Here is a 27,500-nt window from a genome sequence, read left to right on the forward strand (position 1 = left end):
ATGTTTTGAATAGCCATAGTTAGCGATCTCTGGCCTCTGTTAGTTCGGTTATTTCCTGGATTGCCTATTCTTCTTTAGTGCTCAGGCATTTGTGGACTAAAGGTGTACAGAGCGCCCTCCGGCTGCAAGTATGAATTCAAAACACAGTATCCAGCACTCATAGTAATGACAATAAATCCTGAATAAATATTACTCTTCTGTATAGAAAATTGACAAACATATGAGAATCCATCAGTATTTCTCCAAATGTGCATGCTTTTAAGCTAAAAGCCTATATGAAATGCCATGGAGGTAACATAATTGTTCAGACACTTTGCATCACAGAAATACATTATATTTTAAAGAATATTTTTTAAATTGGAATAATATTTCACAGTATTGCTATTTTTTCTGTATGTTTGATTTACATAACGATGAGATTTGAGACATGATCAACAGAGGGTTTTTTTCACAGCCTATCTGACTGAAAGAGCTCATTATTTATGCAGCGCATTAGAGCTCTTTATGCAATTCTTTTGTCTTCTCAGGTGAGAATCACCCATTATACATGAGGATTCACGCCTCCACGCATACTTTGTTTCTTGACCAAAGATGTTTTAGAAAATTTAAATCTCTCTGTTGTTTTATATGAACAAGCAGGCAGCATAATTATACCTCAGTTTGAAGCGAAAACTCTAGTCTACAACCTCAACAAAAGATTTAATATATTTTTTTTGGCCTTATTTCAGTGACTTAAGTTTTTTGTTTTTTCAATAACCACGCATAAACGTTATTCCTTCAAAAACACAAACATGTACATACATGTTCCTCACATATTATGGTAGCCTAGTTTGTGCTGAATACTGTGTAATGACACTTTTTCCATTAATATTTTTATGAACAACTGAAAAAAGCACAAATGTCAGGGCATGTCAAAACTTCTCCAAGGCCTCAAAAATCCTCAGACCCCTGAGGGTTAAAGGTGCTAAAGAGGATGTTTTGTTTTATACATTTTTGCAATATTACTTGAAACTGTCTTCACTAACTGATAAAAGACTATTTATTAGGTGCACTGAAAGGAATAATATTAATATACATCATCTGTGCACGAGGTAGGGCCTTAAAAACATCAGCCAAACGTTTGGCCCTCTGGCTTGTCAATCACTGCCATGACGTTCCTTGTGAGAGACGAGCGCGGCTGCGCGCTCCAGTAACTTTCCACACTCCACAGGCGCCACATGCAATGTTTTTGTCAGGAGACAGGAGTAACGACTGCAGATTATGAGTTACCTGCGGTAGTGTTGTCACGATACCAACATTTTGACTTTGATACGATACCCAACTTCAGTATCACGATACCGATACTTAAACAATACTATGGCAAAAACCTAAAACAGTAGGACAAGTAAATAAATAACATATGACAGAACTGTGGCTAGTGGTTTTCCAAAGTAACTAGTCACTCAGCATTTTTATTGGCCACAATTTTGATGTTGGTAAATTACATTTTATATGATTAAAGTTGACATTCTTATGCTTAAATTACTTTGAGTCATTTTACTTGATTTAGAAGATTTAAAACACTTTCAAACTTTTAAATGCAGACTGACCACTCAAATCAAGATTACATTGTATATCAGCTGGTATGTACAGGTGGGAAAGAGGTGGACAATATCAGCATGAGCTAGTATGAGAACAAGTTATTTGTGTTAGGCTATATAAAAGAACAAAGAAGCAAATTACAAAAACAATAGTAAATTAAAAATAATCTTTTTTTCAGATACACTAGGTTTATTTAACATATTTAACAGCATTTGTTGTTTGATTAACATTAATGATGGACAGGCCTATTTAACTGGGCTGCTAAATGCATGGACGTAACTGACGCATATCCAGTTATTACCCACCTGTTTACGTCCACTTAAGCCATAACCGACTGTATTCACGCAAGATACTCCACATGATGGACATTTAGACATCTGTGTGCACGTGTATTTGACTATTCAGTTGCGAGGAGAACTGATTGCGCTCGCGACAGAGAGGGAGAGCTCATGCAGGAGAGCTTCTGTTGTGTGTCATTCGGCGCAATTCCGCCTATCCCTCCTTCACTAACTGCACGTAAATAACGAATTGTGTGATTGGATTGTAATTTTGTGCTATGACGATCTACGACGACCATTTGGCTGTAAACTTAAATTATATTCAACCCGCCAAAGTGGTTACTGGGAGTTCCTGTCGTCAAGCCTTGCATGTAAGTGTTTTGACACTGAGAATATTGATTACTGTAAATAATTAGAGCAATGTTATTAAAGCATAAATTGGTTTAATATAACTTTATATTCCCTTCACATATTTGTTTAGACTCAATAATACACCTCTTTGCGGATGTCTGCTTGCATGAGTAATATAAATAACACTCATTTAATTTTTGAGAGCATAAACAACGCTGGCATCACATTCACTAACCTGTCGCTCTTTAAATTCTCTGTACAAATCGGGATGTTTGTCGGCAAGATGCTTTGCCAAGTTGGATGCTCCCTTCGCTTGCGTTATTTTGTAACATATTTTGCAGACGGGCTTTGTGGTGTCTGTGGGCTTGCCCTGACTGTCAGCAATGTAAGCAAAATAATGCCATATTTTGCTTTGTGCATCTGCCGTTGCGCAGTTGACAGGACTAAACACGCACTCAATGTGCCTCAGAAGCAGCGCGCTGCACACACACTGCTCCCTGCTGTCGCACATTAGGAAATACAGCTGGCACTCAAAGTACCGGTACTAATAAAATGAAGAACCGTACCCGTTTTTAAAAGCAGGGTATCGCGATATCTTTCTAGTACCGGTATATCGTGCAACACTAACCTGCGGTGAGTCCGACATAATGAATCAACTAACATGACACAGCGAATGCCGGTGGTAAACACTCGTGTTCCAATACGAGTGTTTTACAAGTTTTGGGAGGCGTTCCTTCGAAGGAGGGGGGTTGTTCTTACGCATGCGCTCATTTCAAAAACTCAGTAAGAGTCTTTGGTTTCTCAGTCGATGAAAAGATCCTCTTTAGCACCTTTAATAGTTTTCTGGACCTTGAATGTTGTAATTAATTTGCTTTCTCTTGGGGATCAGAACCTCTCAGATTTCATCAAAAATATCTTGATTTATGTTCCGAAGATGAATGAAGGTCTTACGAGTTTGGAACGACATGAGGGTGAGTAATTAATGACAGAAATTTCATTTTTGGGTGAACTAACCCTTTACATTCTCTTTATTGTAATTTAATTTTTTAATATTTAAATCAGGCAATATAACATACTATCATAATGTAATTTTAAAATATTTTACTTTATAATTATTCATAGAAGTTTTGCATCATGGTATGGTAAGATTTGGGTGGAAAAATTTGATTAATTGTAATGCAAAATAATGTCAATAATGGTTCTAAAAATAGCCTTAATTCTTTAAGCAAAATACAATGTCTTTTTTCTTTTTTTGGATTTTCAAGATGAAATGTGATTTAGAAATGTTCTTGACAGGGTTCATAAGTTTCACTAATTGGTAAGGGTCAGTGTTGAATAATTGCTTTCATTTTGACTAATGGTGCAGAAATCCTGTAATGGCTTGAACAAAGGCAAGTCTCTGACAGCTATTGTCAGAGGAAAAGCTATCAGGTTTCATAGTTTTGATTGCAACTGTCAGAATCAAATGTGTTGCAGTCACAAAAGTGAGCTCGCAGGACTACAATCATGTGGTTGTTCTTCAGCCAATCTTTTTTTGTTTGTTATCCTCAGTCAAAGGCATGACATGTTTTTGACCTCTCAACTGATTGGCCAACTTTTGTTGCTTTTTGTTGACAGTGGAACAATTTTTAAAATTGCCATTCAATCTTTGTCTTGCCTGGTATGAGGGAAAAACAAGGTTGCTGCTATTCTCTACAGAAGCTTTGATCCATTAATTCAGCAGTCTCAAAACATTATTAAAATAGAAGTTATGGGCCTTTTTTTAGGGGTTAGATTTTTTTTCCTTAATCTGATGTGAAGCTGATTATTCATTTTGACTTCTAATTCTTTGAACAAAGTTGTCACCTAAAAATAAACATCCTGCTTGCTGTTTCCATCTTGTTTGCTTTGTCACATAAAAGATTTAGCATGAATAGTAATGAGGAATGTCTGTTCTTGTTTACCTCTGTAGTGTAAAAACAGGTGTAAAGCTTGTAGCACTCAGATTTTTATTTCATGTCTTGTAGTGATGTGATTTAAGTGCAGGTGCATTATGAGTATGACAGATCTGTCTGTCTGTCTGTCTGTCTATCTATCTATCTACTCATTAGGGTGATGCGAAAATGAGTACACCCCACTGAAAGTCTCTGGAGCAAAGCTAAATTTTAGACTACAAATGTCTAATTTAACAAGAATTTAACCACAGGTGAGTCTAATAATTCATTACACAGGTGTCAGACAGCAGACAGTTGACTATAAAAGGGTGTTAAAACCCCTTCCCCATTTCATGCTGTCAGCAATGGCACCACATGGAAGAGAAATATCCTGAGACCTGAGAAAGAAAATATTTTTTTACACCAGAAAGGTGAAGGCTTCAAGAAGATCAGCAAAGCTTTACTTATCAGTCAGAATACTGTAGCAAAAGTGGTACAAAAACTTAAAAAAGATGGAACTGCAACCATTTCACAGAGACATCCAGATCATCCACGGAAGTTAACACCTCGACAGGAGCGTCTTCTGATGAGAAGGGTTGAAGAAAATCGGCATGAAAGTTCACTGCAGTTGTCTAAAGAAGTAGAAAGCCAAACTGGGGTGACTATTTCCCGTGACACAATATGGCGTACACTGCAGAGAAATGGCATGCATGGGTGCTGTGCACAAAAGAGGACTTTCCTAAAGCCTAGGCACAAAAAAGCCCACCTAGAGATTGCCAGGGCCCATGCTGACAAAGATGAAGACTACTGGGACTCTATACTCTTATGAGACCAAGATAAATGCATGGTGCCTACAGTGAAACATGGTGGTGGCAGTGTCCTTATGTGGGGCTGCATGAGTGCTGCTGGTGTCGGGGAGCTGCATTTCATTGATGGCATCATGAATTCACAGATGTACTGCTCTATACTGAAAGAGAAGATTCTACCATGACTCCGTGCCCTTGGTCGTCCTGCACTTTTCCAACATGACAATGATCCTAAACACGCATCTAAGGCCACTGTTGAATTTTTGAAGAAGAACAGGGTGAAAGTGATTCAGTGGCCAAGTATGTCTCCTGATCTGAACCAAATCGAACACCTATGGAGAAGAGACAAGTTGAGCATCACTCTCCATCCAGCATCCAGTCTCTAAAAAGGTCATTCTTGAAGGATGGAAAAAGATAGATGTTGCAAAATGTCACCAACTTGTTTATTTCATGCCTAGAAGACTTGATGCTGTCATTAAAAATCATGAAGACCAAACAAAGTACTAGATGTAGTAGTTTTTGTTGTGGGGTGTACTCATTTTTGCATCACCCTAATTTGAGTAAAACTGAAAAATGTGTAATCTAAGTTATATTATTAACCTTACTTTAATGTTATAAGGTAAACAGATGGTATAATATATATATAACATAACAGAACAGTTCTTTCTGGTTCTCGAATCTGATTAGCTGAGAGCCGGGCAAATTTTTACAAATACTACTGTTGTTGGTTCACGGAATATAGTTTAACAAGTTTTTTTTAGGCAAGAATGTAGTTATTTAAAAATTAAATATGTGACTCTTATATAAACAGCGCCTATTTTACAATTTGTTTAGACTTTCGGGGATTTGAGCTCCAGGCCATCAGCAGCCATTCAGCGCTCATGTACCCAGAGAGAACAGCTTAATCTCGGCCAGTCCTTAGGGAATTTGCTGCTGGCTCTTATGTAGATAGTGGTTAAATATGGAATATTATTAATTTAGGGTATATCTTATTAATCTATTACTTGTTCCAGATGCAAATCGATTTGGGTTAGGGGGAAAATTAAGTTTCGTAACTTTTTATTTAGGCTATATTTAACTTAAATCCTGTACTAGAGCGCTGCTTTTGTACATTTGACTGAATTGTTTGCTTTTATTTCCTATTGTCTAAAAGCTATTGTTGTTAATTTAAATATTGTTTAATAAATAATAATAAAAAAAAATTTATCCGTATTTGGTATTGTAGGGTTCGTTAGTGATTGTGATTTCGACTTCAGTGAAAGTTACATTACACCATTACATGGTGGCAAAGACTGTCTTTGTGAGTCAGTCAGTATCAAATTGAAAGGGACTGATTGTATTTTTTATAATGGATATAATATTATGGACATCAGCTTGAAGAATGATTGCTATATCAGATGCAAGTAATACACTCGTTTAGTCTATCTCTCTCTCAAAATGCCATAATACTCTACATAACACAATAAGTTTCAATGAAGCGACTCAATGTTCCTTCATTACTAGTTCTAAAGTGACGGGCTTGTTGAAAAGCTTCGGAGCGTGTTGAATCAGCAGTTCGGAGCTCCAAAGTCACATGATTTCAGCAGTTTGCCGGTTTGACACGTGATCCAAATCATGATTCGATACGCAGATTCATAACGCTCCGAAGCTTAATGAAGCAGTGTTTTGAAATCGGCCATCACTATACAAGTCATTATTTTGTTTTTTTGCCGCACCAAAAATATTCTCGTCGCTTTATAATATTAATATTGAACCACTGTACTCACATGAACTGATTTAAATATGTTTTTAGTACATTAATGGATCTTGAGAGAGGAAATGTCATTGCTGGCTATGAAGGCCTCACTGAGTCATCGGATTACAACAAAAATAAATTAATTTGTGTTCTGAAGATGAACGAAGGTCTTACGGGTGTGGAACGGCATGAGGGTGAAGAATTAATGACATTATTTTCATTTTTGGGTGAACTAACTCTTTAAGCTCAAATGACAATTTATGGCGTAGCGTCTATAACCTCTTCTAAAGAAAAAGTTCTCTTTTAAAAAAAATAAGCAACAATCTGTGTTACAGTGAGAAATTACTGTTAAAATACTCAATTTCAATAGTATAGCCACAAGATCTAAACATTATTCATGTTTTAGTGTGAAAAATTACTTGCTAACCTTATCTGTGTACAATTATATCCATTTTTTTGTTGACATGAACAAAAAAAGCCTCTAAAATGACTGAAAATAATGAGAACAACAAAAATCCGTTTCATCTAATTATTTTAAGTATTTTTTTTTTTTTAATTTTAAGTTTAGATTTTAAATACTTCAAAAATTTGCCCCATTCATTTTGCACTGTAACCTCAATGTATCCTTTTTTTTTAAGGAAACAGGGGATGTGGATATTTAATTTTGTGTTAAACAAAAGTTTTTTGCTGACAATTTGAGTAATAATTTGAATTCCATAAATCCAATGCAAATAATCATTGCTCTGCTCTCCTACAGGTGAAAATTTAAGTCACATCTGATCAGACAATCACTTTTCATAAATCACCATTTCATTTGCAAGTGCAGGAGGTGGTTTTCTGGGAGGTGAGAAGGTACCGGCAATAGTTATGCTAATATGGTAGCAATGCGCTTGGGTTTCTCTTAGGGAGAGATTTCATGGCTGGTGTCATGGAGTCACTCATCTGTGCGTGAAAGAGGTGAGCAAGCGCTTAATGCATTCTGCCTCAAGCAAATCCCTGACTGAGTGAAACTTCACCTTTTTATCAGGTCTCAACCTGACTGAAGCTGCACCTGTTGTCAACGGTTCATCCATGGCTTGTTTCGTCTACTCTTTATTACTTATGACAAACCTGAACCCGGTGCTGCAGAGGGGCTGTCGGTGTCACACAGCGGAGAGATTTCTGTCAATCACAACTGCTTTATTTTACCAGCGAAAGCAGTAAGAATTGAATCAAGCATTATAAACCTTGTCAGAAAATAAAGACGTGAATATTTTAGGTGAGCATGCTCAAAAGAGATCGGTTTACCATCCATCCTGTCATAAGAGATTCAGTCAGGGCAAGATAGGGGTTGTTCATTAAGTGAACAGTAGTACAATTTAGTACTTAAATTATTGGCTATTGACATTCATTATGAAATTGATCATTATATATCCAAGTGGTCATTAATCTACATAAAACAGAACCCAAACTGTTGCCATAAACTGCTTAGTCGTTTATAGAAATACTTTAAAGCACTTTTTGTGCTTTTTTTGTGCATGCCCTGCAGACATCTTTTTTTTTTCAAACCATTGGTCAGTAGTTTTCTCCATTATGTTGCTTAATAAGTTGTTGTTTGTAGCTATTGTTGTTTGTTGTGTTTTTGTAGCTATAAAGGCTCCGCCCTCTTCTGAAAAGGGGGTGGTGAGCAGCAGCTCATTTGCATTTAAAGAGATACACACAAAAACAGTGTGTTTTTGTTGCCACCCAAATAGAGGCATTAGTTAAACTTTAGTTAATGTATTAACTAACATGGACTAACTATGAGCAATACATTTGTTACTGTATTTACTAATCTTCGTTAACATTAGTTAATGAAAATACAGTTGTTTATTGTTTGTTCATGTTAGTTCACAGTGCATTAACTAATGTTAACAAGATTTTAATAATGTATTATTAAATGTTGAACAACATAACAAAGCTGTTAATAAATGTAATAAGTGCAGTTCATTATTAGTTCATGTTAACTACTGTAGTTAAATAATCAACCTTATTGTAAAGTGTAACCCATAAATCTTATCAACTCTCTACTTTTGTTTGGTAGTGTTTCGGTGATACCTTATTTTTCTTCCTTCCAAGCAAAGAATCAGCCAAGTTAAAAATTATCTCAGTAGTACTTAAGAGGGAAGTTTGGAAAAAGGCTTTGTCCCTATTGTAAACCATTTCTTTTCCCTTTTAAAATTTAAATGAAAACAAAGAAGCACATTCCAGGTAAATACGCATGGGAAGTGTTTGAAAGCAGCAGGTAACGGATTGACCCAGTACTCTATACTACCGGTACTAAGTATTGACGTGGTACCGAACTGCCGGTACTTTTGACAACCCTAGTCAGACAAGTTAATAAAGAGCTGAAGAGTTGGACTTTGGTTGTTATTTTTCTTTTTATTTCTTTTGAAAGTTATAAGAAAGTTCTTATTAGAGCATAACCAACACTCATTGATGGCCAACTACCAGCAGAAATAATTTAAAACAATACATTTGCATTCACAAATGCTTACACTCTACAAGATATTGTAATAAGAAGGGTTTGTCACCCTAGACTGCAGTTATTATTCAAACCACATTGCCTGATGTGGATTATGGAGAAAATGGTCCAGTGGTCTGTAATATTTCCTCCTGCTGCTTAATGAAACAGGCTGACTTACAAGGTTTAGAAGATAACTGATATTCATTGCATAGAGACCATTGACATTTCAGCTGTTCCACCCACCCGACAACCTCTCATTGCTATGTGATCCAAAACACATGCCTTGTTGTTTTTAATTTTTTTTTTTTTTTTTTTATTGATCACAGGATACATGAAACAAATTAATTGAAAAAGAAAAAGTCACTGAAGATTGATGTCACTAATAAAAACTAGTGATTATACTGTAGTTCGAACAAGCGAATCCCAGCAGACTTCTTATGAGTGATGTTACAAACTCAGTCGATAATTCTTTTTTGTTGAACCGACTCATTGAACCAAACGGTCCAAATTCAACCTTTATCATATTATTAAAGAAAAGCAAGCAATGTATAATCTCGGAGAATCAATAGATGATCCATGTACACCCCGGCTGCACTGTAATCACAGAGCCCTGACGTACAGATAGAAATATCCTGTTCTGGCTGCCAAAGAGGAACCGGATGATTGATCCGGGTGTGGTGACTGAGCTCAGATATCGGTCTGTTCCTATTTAGGGCCTGTGCTGCGTTATGTGGCTCTGTCGCAATATCGTCTTCTGATCCCCTTCAAGAACGCTGACGATGAATCTGTTAGTTGATTTATTAGGGCCCAAGCGAAAATTCGCGCAGGGCCCTCTTGTTCTTCTAAGGATTATTATTATTTTTTTTTTTTTTTTTTTTTTTTTTTTTACGTCTTCCGGGGGTTTTTGGGGGCCTTAACATGCTCAAAAACTCTTTAAAATTGGCACACACATTGGAATCCGCGGCCATTAGGACGCCGGAGAGGCTGGTACCCGGGCGTGGCAGGGGGGCTCGACAGCGCCCCCTTGAAAAAAGTCTGAAAATTTGGTCCATATATTAAACATGCTTGCACGTATTAGTATGAAACTCGGTACACATATAGACCTCATCGGGCCGAACAACTTTCGCGCTCTAAGTTAATCGCCACGCCAACAGGAAGTCAGCTATTAAGGGTTGTTTGAAAAACGCATGCTCTGGAATTTGATATACTCCTCCTAGACGATTAATCCGATCGCCACCAAACTCGGTCAGCATGAAGTCAAGACACTGATGATTAAAAATTGCCAGGGGATTTTTGATATCTCGAACGGTTTGGCCGTGGCGAGGCAACGAATTTATGGCGAGAAAAAGGAAACAGGAAATGTGTTATAACGTCTTAATACATATATTGATCTTTATGAAACTTCACGAGTGTGTTCGTTATAGGAGTCTGATCACATGGATGTGACTATTGTGAGTCAAAGTTATAGCGCCACCAACTGGCAGCAGGAAGTGTATCACTTTTTGAAATGTTTTGAGATCACCCTCTTATTTTTACCTGATTTGCTTCAAACTTCATCAGTGTAATGTCAATACACAGCAGATGTAGACCTATGACAGGATTTTTGATATTTGAAATATTGTTGCCATGGCAACAGGTCAAACTGTAATAATATTCTTGAGTGTTTTTGAGGCTCTTAACATGCTTCAAATTGCATGAAACTCGACACACACATCAATATTGTCAACCAGTAGACATGGACAAAGCCATAGAAATGGGCGTGGTGGAGGGGCTCAGTAGCGCCACCTTTTGACAAAAGTGGGGGGTTAGTTTTTCCTACAGTCACCAAACTCGGTACACATATTATTCTCATCAAGCCGGACAATTTTCTAATTTACATTCATTAGCTCCGACCAACAGGAAGTCAGCTATTTTGGTTTGAATGTTAATTTTTTGAAAAAACAGGCTATGAATTTTATACTACTACTCCTACAGGGTTTATCCAATTTACACCAAGCTTTTTTAACTTGTTGCGAACACATTGAAGTTGTTTAATTGCAAACGGATTTTGGATATCTCAAACGGTTTGGCCGTGGCGAGGCAACGAATTTATGGCGAGAAAAGGGAAACAGGAAATGTGTTATAACTTCTGCATACATTGATTGATGTTTATGAAACTTCAGGAGTGTGTTGGTTGTAGTAGTCTGATCACATGGATGTAACTATTATGAGTCAAAGTTATAGCGCCACCAAATGGCAGCAAGAAGTGTATCACTTTTAAAATGCTTTGAGATCACCCTCTTATTTTTACCTGATTTGCTTCAAACTTCATCAGTGTGATGTCAATACACAGCAGATGTAGACCTATGACAGGATTTTTGATATTTGAAATATTGTTGCCATGGCAACAGGTCAAACTGTAATAATATTCTTGAGTGGTTTTGAGGCTCTTAACATGCTTCAAATTGCATGAAACTCGACACACACATCAATATTGTCAACCAGTAGACATGGACAAAGCCATAGAAATGGGCGTGGTGGAGGGGCTCAGTAGCGCCACCTTTTGACAAAAGTGGGGGGGTTAGTTTTTCCTACAGTCACCAAACTCGGTACACATATTATTCTCATCAAGCCGGACAATTTTCTAATTTACATTCATTAGCTCCGACCAACAGGAAGTCAGCTATTTTGGTTTGAATGTTATTTTGAAAAAACAGGCTATGAATTTTATACTACTACTCCTACAGGGTTTATCCAATTTACACCAAGCTTTTTTTAACTTGTTGCTAACACATTGAAGTTGTTTAATTGCAAACGGATTTTGGATATCTCAAACGGTTTGGCCGTGGCGAGGCAACGAATTTATGGCAAGAAAAGGGAAACAAAGTGTTATAACTTCTGCATACATTAATTGATTTTGATGAAACTTTGGCTTAGTCTTCGTTGTACAAGGCTGATCACATGGATTTGACTATTGTGATTCAAAGTCATAGCGCCACCAACTGGAAGCAGAAAATGTGTCACTTTCAGCATACATTGAGATCACCCTCTTATTTTTACCTGATTTGCTTCAAAATTCATCAGAATAATGTTAAAACTTGGCACATGTAATCCTTTGAAAATGGGCAGGGAGGAGGGGCTCTATAACGGCACCTTGTAGTGCAGTAAATGTGGAGTGAATTTGACATAGTCCTTTGATGTTTAACCGTTTTAAGTGCCTATTGCCCGCTGTGCACAGTTGCCCTGAAGCCACCGGGGTGGCGGTGCCACCGGGCTTGGGCCCGCCATCGCTGCTCGCAGCTATATTAATAATTATTATTATATCTATTCTAGTCACAATAAACTTTAGAATATACACTACATCTTTTATGTCCACGCTGGCAGGTTTGTATTGATGTCCATGTCTTTGAGGGCAACTGAAGGATGACATGTTATTGTCAAGCCATTGTTAGAGCATTGTTTGTTAATGCACATTGATTTTTGCCTCTTTGACTCTGTTGTTGTCGTCCCCTGACAATTGCTAATTGCATTTTCATGCTCTATGAGTCACTCAGCAGTTGTTTACTGTGTTAGGTTAGAGACTGTGGTTATTGACAGTTAGCAGACAGTGGTCTTACCCAGCCAGAATGAGAAAAACCAGACAGGCTGCTGAAGTAATGAATATTGTTGAGGGAGGAAAACTAAAGGTTTAAGAGGTTCCAAGTCCTTCTGTTTATGTCCCGGAATTATTAAGAGACTTTAATGTTTTGTTACATAGCTGATATTGTATTGTGTGTTTCAGTACAACGGGAACGCTGTCAGAATTTCACATCAAGGTCCAGAACTATCTGAAATTCCATATGCTTTGCAGCATTTAATTATAATGCTATTGTTGGCATTCGTGTGTTGGTGTTTTTGTTTGTTACATTTGTAAATCAAATGTGTCTGCATTGGAAGATACTATATGTAATACTCAAACATATTACAAAAACAAAGGGCCCAATTTCAGCGATCTAAGCACATGGTCCGAAGTGCATGGTGCAGGTGCACTTAAGGCGCATCCAAATCTATTTTTGCTAGTTTAACGATGGAAAAAATTGTCAGTGCGTCAGGCACATGGTCAAAAAGGGTTGTACCTAGTCTCTTAATGAGTCATGGTCATGAGTACATGTGTGTATTGCCATGATTGGTCAAATAATTAGCCTATTTCATTCGTCATTACTGCAAATGGGTAATTCTGATACATGCAAGTGATGCTAGAGGTTGCAGCCTTTAGCCTCCTTGATAGAGCGTCTGACTCCCATGCCAGAGACCCAGGTTCAAGGCCCGCACAGAGCGGGGTGAGTAGGACATTGGTGCCGTGACCCGGATGGTAGTGAGGTTTAGGGGGGTGAGTGTAACGGAGGCCAGCTAGTAGTTGCTGTGCAAGTAAACCTCACTCCTGGGTAGAGGGGTTACACAATGACTATCCATTATGACATGTAGGCATTTTTATCTTTATGTACACAATAATAATCTTTTACATTTGTAATCCTTTTATTTTAATATTTGGCATGTTTGTGTGCTGCTGCGCATCCATGTGTGTGTAACAAGCAGAGTGTATGCACGTTGTGCAGCTGCCTATAGGCACATATTAGTAACACGTCCTTTAAATAACAAAAATAAATAAATAAATACTGCGCCACTGACTTTAGACCAGGTTTTTGTTGGTCAATGGCGCAGTCAAAATAGCAACACGCCAACAATGTGCCTGAACACACCTCATTTTCAGACCAGCACACCCATGGGCGAACATATAGGCACGAGTGCATTTGCTATTTAAACAACCTGGGTGCTGGACGTTGAAAATAACTGTGTCGGGCTAAAACTAGCAAAAACACTTGTGTCTTGCCTGGCGTCACATTGCGCCGGGTGTATGATAAGGCCCTAAGTGTCTATTTTGTGTCATAAATTTGGGATTTTAAAAATGTATCAGTATCGAATTGGATTGTGATTTCTTTTTATTTTTATTGTTTTTTCATATATATATATATATATATATATATATAACATTTTCATATAAAAATATATATATATAATTTTTTTTTCATTAAAAAAAAATATATATATATAATGTATGTATGTATGTATATATTTTTTTAATGAAAAAAAAATTATATATATATATTTTATATGAAAATGTTATATATATATATATATATATATATATATATATATATATATATATATATATATATATATATATATATATATATATATATATATATATATATATATATATATATATATATATATATATATATATATATCAGAGGTCGCGTTAACCGAAAATTTTCCGTCATTGACGGAATTTTTTTATCAATGACGGAAAAATCTGAAGGCCGTCCGTCACGGTGACAGATTACACTCAGGGTGATCTACTGTAAATTGTAAGTGTAATTCACACCCCTGTTCAGTTGGTGGCGAGTGCGCTCCAATGTAGCAGCAGAGCACTGGATCCAGAACAAAAATAAAACTGGCAGGAATCTTTTGCTATGCATACTGATAACGCCCATGCGAGTACCCAGAAGCTATCACGCCACATTAAAGAGCGCCAAAACGGTATTTATTGCTTGAATTTCTTAATGAAATGGACAGAATTTGAAATCTGAGACTTTTCTTCCATATTAAAAGCAACACAAAGCGTTAAGCCTATTGCGATTTATTGGATGGGAGGCGCACAATGCACTGTTTAATCATCAACTGAAAACAGCATAGCCTACCAAGAGATCGACTATGGTTTACGAATCGATATTGGTCTCATGAATGCGCAAAACAGCAAGGAGACATTTTAATTGTTTATTAATAAAGTAATGTTTTCTGAATCAGTGTCGGCTGCAAAGATGAAGTCGATATTGACTCTCATCATCTATGGATGCGCTAGAGAGAGAATGCACTTCATTCGGTTTAGTCTACATAATCAGAGTAGCCTAGGCTATTTCTTTGAATTAATTCTTTTGAATTAATTCGTTTTCGTTAAAGTAGGTATTTAAAGCTTTCTGTAGATATATTTCTCATGTAGCCTATGTGAGGCAAGCAGCCGCTGAGTTTCGGTTCATTTAGCCTGTAAGACGCGCTCCAGTTCACGCGCCAGTGATCGCGCCCGCGCCTCCATGTCATGATTATATTGTCTGTTATATTTGCTTCTTATTTATTACATCCAGGCAATTGGTTAATGAAACATTGATTAAAATTAAGATACAATTTTTACAAAACGAAATTCACCTTAAAGAAAGGCTTTCTACAAAATAAAACTTAATGAAGTGTTTAAAATCATGTCTGACCCACTCCATGTCTCCGGATATACTGCGCATTTCATGATGCATCTTACTCATGCTGTTAACTTTTCATAATCAAATAGATGAATTTAAAATATAACATAGGACTATTTAAAGAAATATGAAACTACGTGTTTTTAATGGCTACCAACACGTAGCCTATACAACAGTCACGTTACAGAGAAATTTCGCGTGTGAATTACCCGTCATTTTAATTTTCATATTTTAATTATAATAACACATTTAATTGCTTTTATTTTTTTTTCAAATGTTATAATAACACATTTAATTGCTTTTATTTGTGAACAAAAATAAAAGCAATTAAATGTGTTATTATAATTAAAATATGAAAATTAAAATGACGGGTAGTAATAGATTATGACGGAATTTTTACGACCCTGTCTGTCAAAATGACGGGCAATGTTAAAGTCTAACGCAACCTCTGAGAGAGATATATATATATATATATATATATATATATATATATTTTTTTTTTTTATGTATTTGCCAAGATTTACAATCATAATTTTCAGCCCATAAAACATTTTTTAAAAACAAAATCTCTCTCTCTTTTACAGGACACAGAGATTGCTACGGACTGCAACCATGTAAGTACTCAAAAAAGCCTGCCTTTAATAATAATTACCATCAGCATTCTACTCCAGTATGACTCATCTCCTTCACAGCTTCACACATCTCTTTATTGATGTTCCTCCCTCTTTCACCTGTTTACAAGATCCTCTGTGCGCACTTTATTCTTTCAGACAATTCTTTGTAGCTTTATGAAAGAATGCCTCAGTAGGATTTAGAGACCAGTAACATCAGCAAGTAATTTCAGAAGAATAATGGCCTAATCACTGTCTAATGATGACTGCAGCCCACAATTAATTTGGCGGGGTCCCGAGAGAGGTATCTGTTTCTGATCTCCTTCCCTCACGTTCGTGGCTTTGATGTTCTCATTAAGACCGCAGTGCCGAGGCCTGGTCCACAAATCCGAAATGAGGAAAGTTTAGGCATATGATTCAGGCCTGAGTCACCCATCTCATTATGCAAGGCTCATAGTTGAGCAATAATTGTGATAAAGGCCTCATTCTGCTGTTTCTGAAACTTACATTTTTCAGCACTTTTAGTTAGTGCCACTATTAATGTGCAATATTATTACTTGGAGGCTTGAGCTTTGGTGCGTGATACAGTAACTACAAGGCCATTTACTTCAACTAAGATCTTTTGGTTTTGAATAGAGCATTTAATTTTTTCTCTCTAAACTGAAATCAGTTACTTTCTATTGAGTAGTTTTTTCTGCGCAAACCATGAAATAAAGCATTGCATCTTTTCAACTACATTGCCAGGCTTGGCCTCAGTACAGCATTAAACTTAATGACTCCAGAAAACTAGAGATTCTTTTGCAAGGACAGACTTAAAAGATTATTTCACTTCAGAATTAAAATTTCCTGATAATTTACTCACCCCCATGTCATCCAAGATGTTTAGGTCTTTCTTTCTTCAATTGAAAAGAAATGAAGGTTTTTGAGGAAAATATTCCAGGATTTTTCTCTATATATTGGCTTCCAGTGGGTTGAAGGTCCAAATTGCAGTTTCATTGCAGCTTCAAAGGGCTCTACATGAACCCAGCCGAGGAATAAGGGTCTTGTCTAGTGAAATGATTGGTCATTTAAAAAAAAATAAAATAAAAAAAAAATTATATACTTTTCAACCACAAATGCTCGTCTTGCACTTGCTCTGTGGTCCGATTATGCATTACATAATCACGTTTGGAAAGGACACGCGTGACGTAGGCGAAAGTACCGAGCAAGTATTTATAAAGCGAACGTGCAAAGACTAAGTTAAACGGCCTTTACAATAAAAGGTAAAACAATGATGTCGGACGATTTTGAAGTTTGAGGAGAAAATGAGATGGAGTTTTTCGCCCTACTGCGGTACTTCCGCCTACATCACGCGTGACCTTTCCAACGTGAAACATTTTTATCTTATTTTTTTTTAGAAAATGACCAATCGTTTCGCTAGATTAGACTCTTATTCCTTATTTGGGATTGTGTAGAACCCTTTGAAGCTTCATTGAAACTGTAATTTGGACCTTTAAACCATTGGTAGCTGTTGAAACATAATTTCTTTTCGACTGAAGAAAGAAAGACAAACATCTTGGATGACATGGGGGGGTGAGTAAATTACCAGGAAATTTTAATTCTAAAGTCAACTAATCCTTTAAAGGACTAGTTCACCTTAAAATTAAAACTGTCAATATTTACTCACCCTAATGTCATTTCAAACTGGTATGACTGTGGAATGTCAAAGGTAGAAATTGGGAACCAAAGCCTTAAAGCTTCAAAAAGGATGCAAACGCATAGTAAAAGTCACACATATGACTTGTACGCTCTATTACTGCGGTCAAGCCAGCCGCCACCCAGAAATGAGCGGTCAATCTAGCCGCCCCTATATTTCGCGGTCCGCGCATACACTTGGTATTACGGTAAGACTGTCTGTGAACCGATCTGAACGTGATTTCACATTCATTAATTTATTCAGTCAGTCAGTCAGTCAGTCAATAAAAATAACTAAAAAAAAATATTTCACAGCTCAATTTCACCTGAAAATGATAGTAAACCTCAAAGCTTGACATTGTATGCTGCTGAATTCCAAAATTAAAGCCCTCCAACACTCATACACTGTTTTGTCCATACATTGTGAAACTGAATACATTTCACAGAACTATTTTACCTCGTGTGGAGAGGACACCTTATCACAGTGTTAACGGCATCGTTTCAGCAGGATATTCTGATGTTGGATTCCAAAATAAGAGCCCCCCCAAAACTCATGTTTGTGCTGTTTTGTTCATATTTTCAGAAATTCATAAAAAAATAAAATCCTAGTTTCCACAGACTAATTTCACCTCAGCTGGAGAGGACACATTCTCACAGTGTCAACTGCACCGTTTCAAGACATTCTGATGTTGCATTCCAAAATAAGAGCCCCTCAAAACTCATGTTTCTGCTGTTTTGCTCATATTTTCAGAAATTCATAAAAAATAAAATCCTAGTTTCCACAGACTAATTTCACCTCAGATGGACAGTTCACCTTGTCACAGTGTCAACTGCACCGTTTCAAGACATTCTGATGTTGCATTCCAAAATAAAAGCCCCCCAAACTTCATATCTATGCGCTGTTTTGTCTATACATTCAGAAAATCATAAAAATAAAAGTCCTAGTTTCCACAAAACAAATTCACCTAAGATGGAGAATACACCTTCTCATAGTGTCACCTACATCGTTTCAGGACATTCTGATGTTGTGTCCCAAAATAAAAGCCCCCCCAAACTTCATATCTATGCGCTGTTTTGTCTATACATTCATAAAATCATAAAAATAAAAGTCCTAGTTTTCACAGACCAATTTCACCTCAGGTGGACAGTACACCTTGTCACGGTGTCAACTACACAGTTTTAGGACATTCTGATGTGGCATTCCAAAATAAGAGCCCCCCAAAACTCATGTTTCTGCTGTTTTGCTCATATTTTCAGAAATTCATAAAAAATAAAATCCTAGTTTCCACAGACCAATTTCACCTCAGGTGGAGAGGACACATTCTCACAGTGTCAACTACACCGTTTCAGGACATTCTGATGTTGTATTCCAAAATAAGAGCCCCCCAAAACTCATGTTTCGGCTGTTTTGTCTATACATTCAGAAAATCATAAAAATAAAAGTTCTAGTTTCCACAAATCAATTGCACCTCAGCTGGAGAGTACACCTTCTCACAGTTTCAGCTACACTGTTTCAGGACATTCTGATGTTGTATTCCAAAATAGGAGCCCCCCAAAATCTCATATATACACTTTGTCTATACATTCAGAAAATCATTTAAAAGAAAAGTCCTAGTTTCCACAGAACAATTTAATGTCAGATGGGGTGTACACCCTATCACAGTGTCAAATACACCATTACAGTACATTCTGACGTTGTATTCCAAACTGTGAATGAAGTTTGGGGGGCTCTAATTTTGGAATACAACATCAGAATGTCCTGAAACGATGTAGGTGACACTATGAGAAGGTGTATTCTCCATCTTAGGTGAATTTGTTTTGTGGGAACTAGGACTTTTCTTTTTATGATTTTCTGAATGTATAGACAAAATAGCACATAGATATGAAGTTTAGGGGGCTTTTATTTTAGAATACAACATCAGAATGTCCTAAAACGGTGTAGTTGACACTATGAGCAGGTGTACTGTGCATCTGAGGTGAATTTGGTTTGTGGAAACTAGAACTTTTATTTTTATGATTTTCTAAATGTATAGTCAAAACAGCTGACATGAGTTTTGGGGGGGCTCTTATTTTGGAATACAACATCAGAATGTCCTGAAACAGTGTAGTTGACACTATGAGAAGGTTTACTGTCTATATGAGGTGAAATTAGTCTGTGGAAACTAAGACTTTTATTTTTATGATTTTCTGAATGTATAGACAAAACAGTGCATGGATATGAAGTTTGGGGGGCTTTTGTTTTAGAATACAACATCAGAATGTCTTGAAACTGTGTAGTTGACACCGTGACAAGGTGTACTGTCCATCTGAGGTGAAATTGGTTTGTGGAAACTAGGATTTTTATTTTTATGAATTTCTGAATGTATAGACAAAACATGGCATAGATATGAAGTTTGGGGGGGGGCTCTTATTTTGGAATACAACATCAGAATGTCCTGAAACTGTGTAGTTGACACCGTGACAAGGTGTACTGTCCACCTGAGGTGAATTTGGTTTGTGGAAACTAGGACTTTTATTTTTATGATTTTCTGAATGTATAGACAAAACAGCGCATAGATATGAAGTTTGGGGGGCTTTTATTTTGGGACACAACATCAGAATGTCCTGAAACGATGTAGGTGACACTATGAGAAGGTGTATTCTCCATCTTAGGTGAATTTGTTTTGTGGAAACTAGGACTTTTATTTTTATGATTTTCTGAACGTATAGTCAAAACAGCGCATAGATATGAAGTTTGGGGGGCTCTTATTTTGGAATGCAACATCAGAATGTCTTGAAACGGTGCAGTTGACACTGTGACAAGGTGAACTGTCCATCTGAGGTGAAATTGGTCTGTGGAAACTAGGATTTTATTTTTTATGAATTTCTGAAAATATGAGCAAAACAGCAGAAACATGAGTTTTGGGGGGCTCTTATTTTGGAATGCAACATCAGAATGTCTTGAAACGGTGCAGTTGACACTGTGAGAAGGTGTCCTCTCCAGCTGAGGTGAAATTGGTCTGTGGAAACTAGGATTTTATTTTTTATGAATTTCTGAAAATATGAGCAAAACTGCAGAAACATGAGTTTTGGGGGGCTCTTATTTTGGAATGCCACATCAGAATGTCCTGAAACTGTGTAGTTGACACTGTGACAAGGTGTACTGTCCACCTGAGGTGAATTTGGTTTGTGGAAACTAGGACTTTTATTTTTATGCTTTTCTGAATGTATAGACAAAACAGTGCATAGATATGAAGTTTGGGGGGCTTTTATTTTGGGACACAACATCAGAATGTCCTGAAACGATGTAGGTGACACTATGAGAAGGTGTATTCTCCATCTTAGGTAAATTTGTTTTGTGGAATCTAGGACTTTTATTTTTATGATTTTCTGAACGTATAGTCAAAACAGCGCATAGATATGAAGTATGGGGGGCTCTTATTTTGGAATGCAACATCAGAATGTCTTGAAACGGTGCAGTTGACACTGTGACAAGGTGAACTGTCCATCTGAGGTGAAATTATTCTGTGGAAACTAGGATTTTATTTTTTATGAATTTCTGAAAATATGAGCAAAACAGCAGAAACATGAGTTTTGAGGGGCTCTTATTTTGGAATGCAACATCAGAATGTCTTGAAACGGTGCAGTTGACACTGTGAGAATGTGTCCTCTCCACCTGAGGTGAAATTGGTCTGTGGAAACTAGGATTTTATTTTTTATGAATTTCTGAATATATGAAAATATGAGCAAAACAGCAGAAACATGAGATTTGAGGGGCTCTTATTTTGGAATACAACATCAGAATGTCTTGAAACGGTGCAGTTGACACTGTGACAAGGTGAACTGTCCATCTGAGGTGAAATTAGTCTGTGGAAACTAGGATTTTATTTTTTATGAATTTCTGAAAATATGAGCAAAACTGCAGAAACATGAGTTTTGGGGGGGCTCTTATTTTGGAATGCAACATCAGCATGTCCTGAAACGGTGCAGTTGACACTGTGAGAATGTGTCCTCTCCACCTGAGGTGAAATTATTCTGTGGAAACTAGGATTTTATTTTTTATGAATTTCTGAAAATATGAGCAAAACAGCAGAAACATGAGGTTTGAGGGGCTCTTATTTTGGAATGCAACATCAGAATGTCTTGAAACGGTGCAGTTGACACTGTGAGAATGTGTCCTCTCCAGCTGAGGTGAAATTAGTCTGTGGAAACTAGGATTTTTTTTTTTGTTATGAATTTCTGAAAATTTGAGCAAAACAGCAGAAACATGAGTTTTTTTTGGGTGGGGGGGGGGGGGGGTATCCAACAACCAACAACAGAATATCCTGCTGAAACGATGCCGTTAACACTGTGATAAGGTGTCCTCTCCACACGAGGTAAAATAGTTCTGTGAAATGTATTCAGTTTCACAATGTATGGACAAAACAGAGTATGAGTGTTGGAGGGCTTTAATTTTGGAATTCAGCCGCATACAATGTCAGGCTTTGAGGTTTACTATCATTTTCAGGTGAAATTGAGCTGTGAAATATTTTTTTTTTTAGTTATTTTTATTGACTGACTGACTGAATAAATGAATGAATGTGAAATCACGTTCAGATCGGTTCACAGACAGTCTTACCGTAATACCAAGTGTATGTGCGGACCGCGAAATATAGGGGCGGCTAGATTGACCGCTCATTTCTGGGTGGCGGCTGGCTTGACCGCATTGCTCTATTTCAAATCTTCTGAAGTCATATGATAGATTTGTGTGACTAACAGATTAAAATATACATCTTTATTTCCTGGTAATCATTCCCACCAGTGGGTTGAAACTGTCTGAATCATGAATGAACAATGTGAACTGACTCGAATGAATTCACAAACATCACTACATTACATGAATTATATTAAAATGCATATTTCTAATGTTTCATATTTCTAATAATGTTACCTTTCCTCTTTTTCTAGCTGTTGTGGAACTACAAACTGAACCTGACCACAGATCCAAAGTTTGAGTCTGTGGCGCTGGAAGTGTGTACGAGCACCATGTTAGAGGTCAGTTTTTGTCATTGTTTTGCTGAGTCTTTTAACTTTTGGTCCTTTTCTCTTTAATTACCCAACTATTTAGTCATGCTCACACCGTGTGTTTGTGAGAGTGTTGTGATCTCAATTAGGGTTGCACAATATGGCTTAGTGCAATTTTTCAAATCACGAGCGCTCTAATTTAATTCTAAAATAAATCTATGCATTGCAGTTTTCAGAGTGAAACACGGTACTGTTAATTTACAGGAGTGGCCAAATGTGATGTCCGGTCTAGGAAAATCGACATCTTCACCCTTTATTCAAATATTATTACAAATTTGTTACAGATTTTGTAAGCATTTTGCATTGTTGTGCTTGGCATAGGCTGCCATACAAAGAAAAACAGAGGGAATACCAAAACAAGAGAGAACTAACGAAATATTAATATCTGATTATGTAGTCAATGTATGCTTTTTCCTGAGAGCTTTTTGTTTTTCTTTGCATTTTTTTTTTATAGTAAAATAAAAGGTTGCCTTTTTTGCCAAATAATTTGGTTAGATATATATATATATATATATATATATATATATATATATATATATATATATATATATATATATATATATATATATATATATATATATATATATATATATATATATATATAAATATTCAAATTTTTCCAAAATCTCTCAAAGAAGGGCTCAGACTCAAAGTCTTGAGTAATTGAGTAAAGCTTTTTATTATTATTATTTTTTTTTTTTTTTTTTTTTTTTTATGCAGATGCACTCTCCAACAAAACCAACCCAATCAGAACCAAATATAGCTATTCAAGGCTCTGGTAGAAATTCCTTTTTTTTTTTTTTTTTTCTTTTTTTTTTTTTCATAGCGAAATATATATCGCAGGAAAACAAAATATTGCATGTCCGTTTTTTTTCAATATTGTGCAGCCCTCATCTCAGTGCAGAGGAATTGCCGTCTACATTTGTAATGCAGTGTGGTTTTTTTATATTAGACTGCGCTCTAAGCTGCCATAATGTAATTAAAATGAATCTCAATGGACAAAAGTTTCTCACTAACCTCTTCATGAGTGTGTGTATGTGTATTTTGATGCACATTTGTGGTTGAATTCACAATGTAATTACCGTTAGTGAAATTGACTTGATATTAAATAGGGAATGAAAATTCTTCATATCTGTAGCAATGATGCTTGACTGTTCCATCTCACGGATAATGAAAAAAACATTAATCTGTTAGCTGAAAGAGTGCGCAGATGAGGAGCGAGGGAAAGGCTATCTGATGTCCTGCCTGGTGGACCACCGTGCTAACATCACAGAACGCCAGTGTCATCAGTACATCACCAAGATGACCAGCATCATCTTCAGCGACTATCGACTCATATGCGGCTTTATGGATAATTGCAGAGAAGACATCAACACCCTGCAGTGTGGAACCGTCACTGTTGGACAAAAAGTAAGTGTTCCAATAATAGTGAAGAATGCTTTGACTCCTAGCCCACTTAAAACCGCAAAGCTCTAGAATATCCCTTTGGGAAACCATAGGATGTTGGCTTGGTACCAGATGGCTCTGTGATGTAGTGACTCTGCCATTCCCAATGCGTCCACATTCCTCCGGGCATGATTAAATATGGGCACCCAATCACCACACTTGCCTTGTTCCCCGGGCACACTCTGCTGAAATTAAAAAAGTTAACTTTAGACTTGTCTGCTCGTTGACTTAATATAGCCTAAATAAGCGCAGACTGCCACACATACAAGATGAAGAACGAAAATTATATTTATTGTGTGGGTGTACACATATTTTAAATGTCTTTTTAGCTCATGGGCTATGCAGTATTTAGATACTATTGCAGTATATGAGTAACTGACAGCTTTCATTCTGTAAACCGCCTTTAAATATCTTTAGTTATTTTGTCGTTAAGTTGCGTGCTTTAAATTATGACACTTAATTATTGAGTGGATGTTTGAATATCATTATCAACACTGTTTTTACTTGTATATATTTTTTCTTGGGTGGTGTTCCCCCCGGCCTCAAAAAGTGTTCAGTGGTTAAAGGCAGGGCCGTCACTTAAATTCATGGGCCAATGATCTAAAATTGTCAATTATTTTGGTGTGTTTTATTTCATATTATATATATATATATATATATATATATATATATATATATATATATATATATATATATATATATATATATATATATATATATATATATATATATATATATATATATATATATATATATATATATATATATATATATATATATATATATATATATATATATATATATATATATATATATATATATATATATATATATATATATATATATATATATATATATATATATATATATATATATATATAATATATATATTATATATATATATATATATATATATATATATATATATAATATATATATAATATATATATATAATATATATATATAATCTATATATATATTAGTGCCGTCAAAATTAACGTGTTAACGCATGCGATTAAATTTTTCAGTTCAACGCATTAAAAATATTTCATGCAATTAATGCAGCATCCTTTTCTTTCTGTAATTCTTAAGCTTGCATTACATTAATATGATCACACTACCATTCATTCAACTGCAATAAAACCATTCAAGCACGATAAGATGCATAAAATAACTTAAATCTGCACTGGCATGTTGTTTGTGAATCTCCTGTCTGTGTGACACACACACGTCTCATGCACACAGAAAGCCGCTTCAGACAGTGCGCCGGCCTCACTGACTTCTCTTTCGCGCTTAAGCAGACAAAACCAGACACAAGTATGTCAAAATGCCCGCTTTGTCAAGTATCCTCATAAGCACAGGCTTAAATTAGTTTTAATTGACTGTAAAGAGTTGTGAGGACATCAAATGTGCATCACATCTGCGTCATGTGCGTCAGATCTTAAATAATAAACCTGCTGCTGTGATGTCTGTTATTAATGTTAATCAAAGAACATAAGACAGAGAAAATCACTCACTGCTCTTGACTGAATAACTTTTGTAGCTTTAATAAGGATTAACCTATTTATAATTTATGCAGTGAAGAACGTGACGTGTTAAATGACTTTATTGAAATATTTAAAATATAGTGTCTTTATGTTGTTTGTACATTAATTTGGAGATTAAATGTGAAATGACAATATAAAATGTATTAAAAAGTTTAATGTTAGGTGTGATTTCATTTTGATTAATTACAGAAAAATGTGTGATTAATTAGTTATTTTTTTAATCAATTGACGGCACTAATTATATATATATATATATATATATATATATATATATATATATATATATATATATATATATATATATATATATATATATATATATATATATATATATATATATATATATATATATATATATATATATATATATATGTTTTATTATATTGCATTTTATTCGTTTTATTTATTTTTTTATTTTTTTATTTTAACATATCTGTTGTCCCAAAAAAAAAAAAAAACCTAAGCCAAGCTGTCCTGAGTCCCTAAGCCAAATAATTAGTCCTTTTTTTTTTTTTTTTTCCCTTCCTGCTAGGACCTGCATTCCCAGGGTGTGGTGATTGCGTGTCTGGAGAGGGCTCTGGTCAGGGAGGCAGAGCAGCAGGAAAAGGCTCATCAAATCAAGAACGACTGCAAAAAGTCCATCATGAGAGTGGCCGAACTGTCTGCGGATGATTTCCACCTCGACCGCTACCTCTACTTCTCCTGCCGAGACGACCGGGAGCGCTTTTGTGAAAATGTACGTGTCAGCTTCTCTAATATCATCTCATCCATCGACCTAATCAGCTGCAACCTAATTTGCATCCTTGTACTACTCACAACAAGTGTGTATTTTGCTGGTTCAGTACCATGAAGGGGGTGGGCTGACATGATCGACAGCTGCCCCTCATGTGCTCTGAGTCAGAATGACAGGATTAAACCACATAGCTGATTTGTGTAGGAGATGTGGGCCGATGTGTTGATGTGTGCACATATCAGATGTGTGAACGTGAAGTGTTGAATATCTCTTGGTTGACCTATCAATGCTTAACATTTTATGGATGTTTTTCTTTTGCAGACCCAAGTGGGAGAGGGCAGAGTGTACAAATGCCTGTTCAACCATAAATTTGAGGAAGCAATGTCAGAAAAGGTGCGGCACATCTATAGTTATCGATGTTATGGGAATTAAACGTATGATTATGCAATGTAAACACAAATTTTATGGAAATATTAGCAGTTTTTTTGTTTTGTTTCTCAACCAGTTCAGTGCAACAGTTTGTGCATAAAATGTCAGTGTGGGAGGGTAGTGTCTGAACCGAAGTCATAGTTGAGAAGAATCCACAAGAATGTTGGTGGTCAGTTCAGTGTATGTCTTTGTCCTGTCTGAGTGTTTGTGTACTTAATAAGCATCTCTGTCCACAGTGCAGAAACGCCCTGACCACTCGGCAAAAGCTCATTGCTCAAGATTATAAAGTCAGTTATTCCCTTGCAAAGGCTTGTAAGGCCGACCTACGCAAATACCGTTGTAACCCGGACACCAGCATGCCCCGCGCCAGAGAGGCCAGACTCTCCTACCTCCTCCTCTGCCTGGAATCTGCTGTTCACAGAGGTCTGTTAATATACAGCTTTTTACCCAAACTTAGGATATGATTGTAAGAGAATACTACAATTGTACTCATGATACTTTTTTCTTTTTCTTTTTTGTGGTACCATTTTTATTACCAGTTATTATTAAAGATTTTATTTTAAAGTTTGTTTGATATAGAATTTTTCCTTGTGCATGTT

At 36.1% G+C, this 27,500-nt stretch overlaps 1 protein-coding gene across 2 annotated transcripts in view; it reads left to right on the forward strand.

Moving 5' to 3' along the window:
• Positions 1-27,500, forward strand: part of glg1b (golgi glycoprotein 1b) — a 73,720-nt gene that overhangs the window by 5,050 nt on the left and 41,170 nt on the right. For both annotated transcript variants that reach the window (XM_067389938.1, XM_067389939.1), the window contains exons 2-7: positions 16,003-16,032; positions 22,630-22,716; positions 23,941-24,156; positions 26,272-26,475; positions 26,794-26,865; positions 27,138-27,324. In XM_067389938.1, the coding sequence (XP_067246039.1) occupies positions 16,003-16,032; positions 22,630-22,716; positions 23,941-24,156; positions 26,272-26,475; positions 26,794-26,865; positions 27,138-27,324 (796 nt within the window). The remainder of the gene's footprint in view (positions 1-16,002; positions 16,033-22,629; positions 22,717-23,940; positions 24,157-26,271; positions 26,476-26,793; positions 26,866-27,137; positions 27,325-27,500) is intronic.

Source organism: Chanodichthys erythropterus, chromosome 7 (assembly GCF_024489055.1).
Source record: "Chanodichthys erythropterus isolate Z2021 chromosome 7, ASM2448905v1, whole genome shotgun sequence".
NCBI lineage: Eukaryota > Metazoa > Chordata > Actinopteri > Cypriniformes > Xenocyprididae > Chanodichthys > Chanodichthys erythropterus.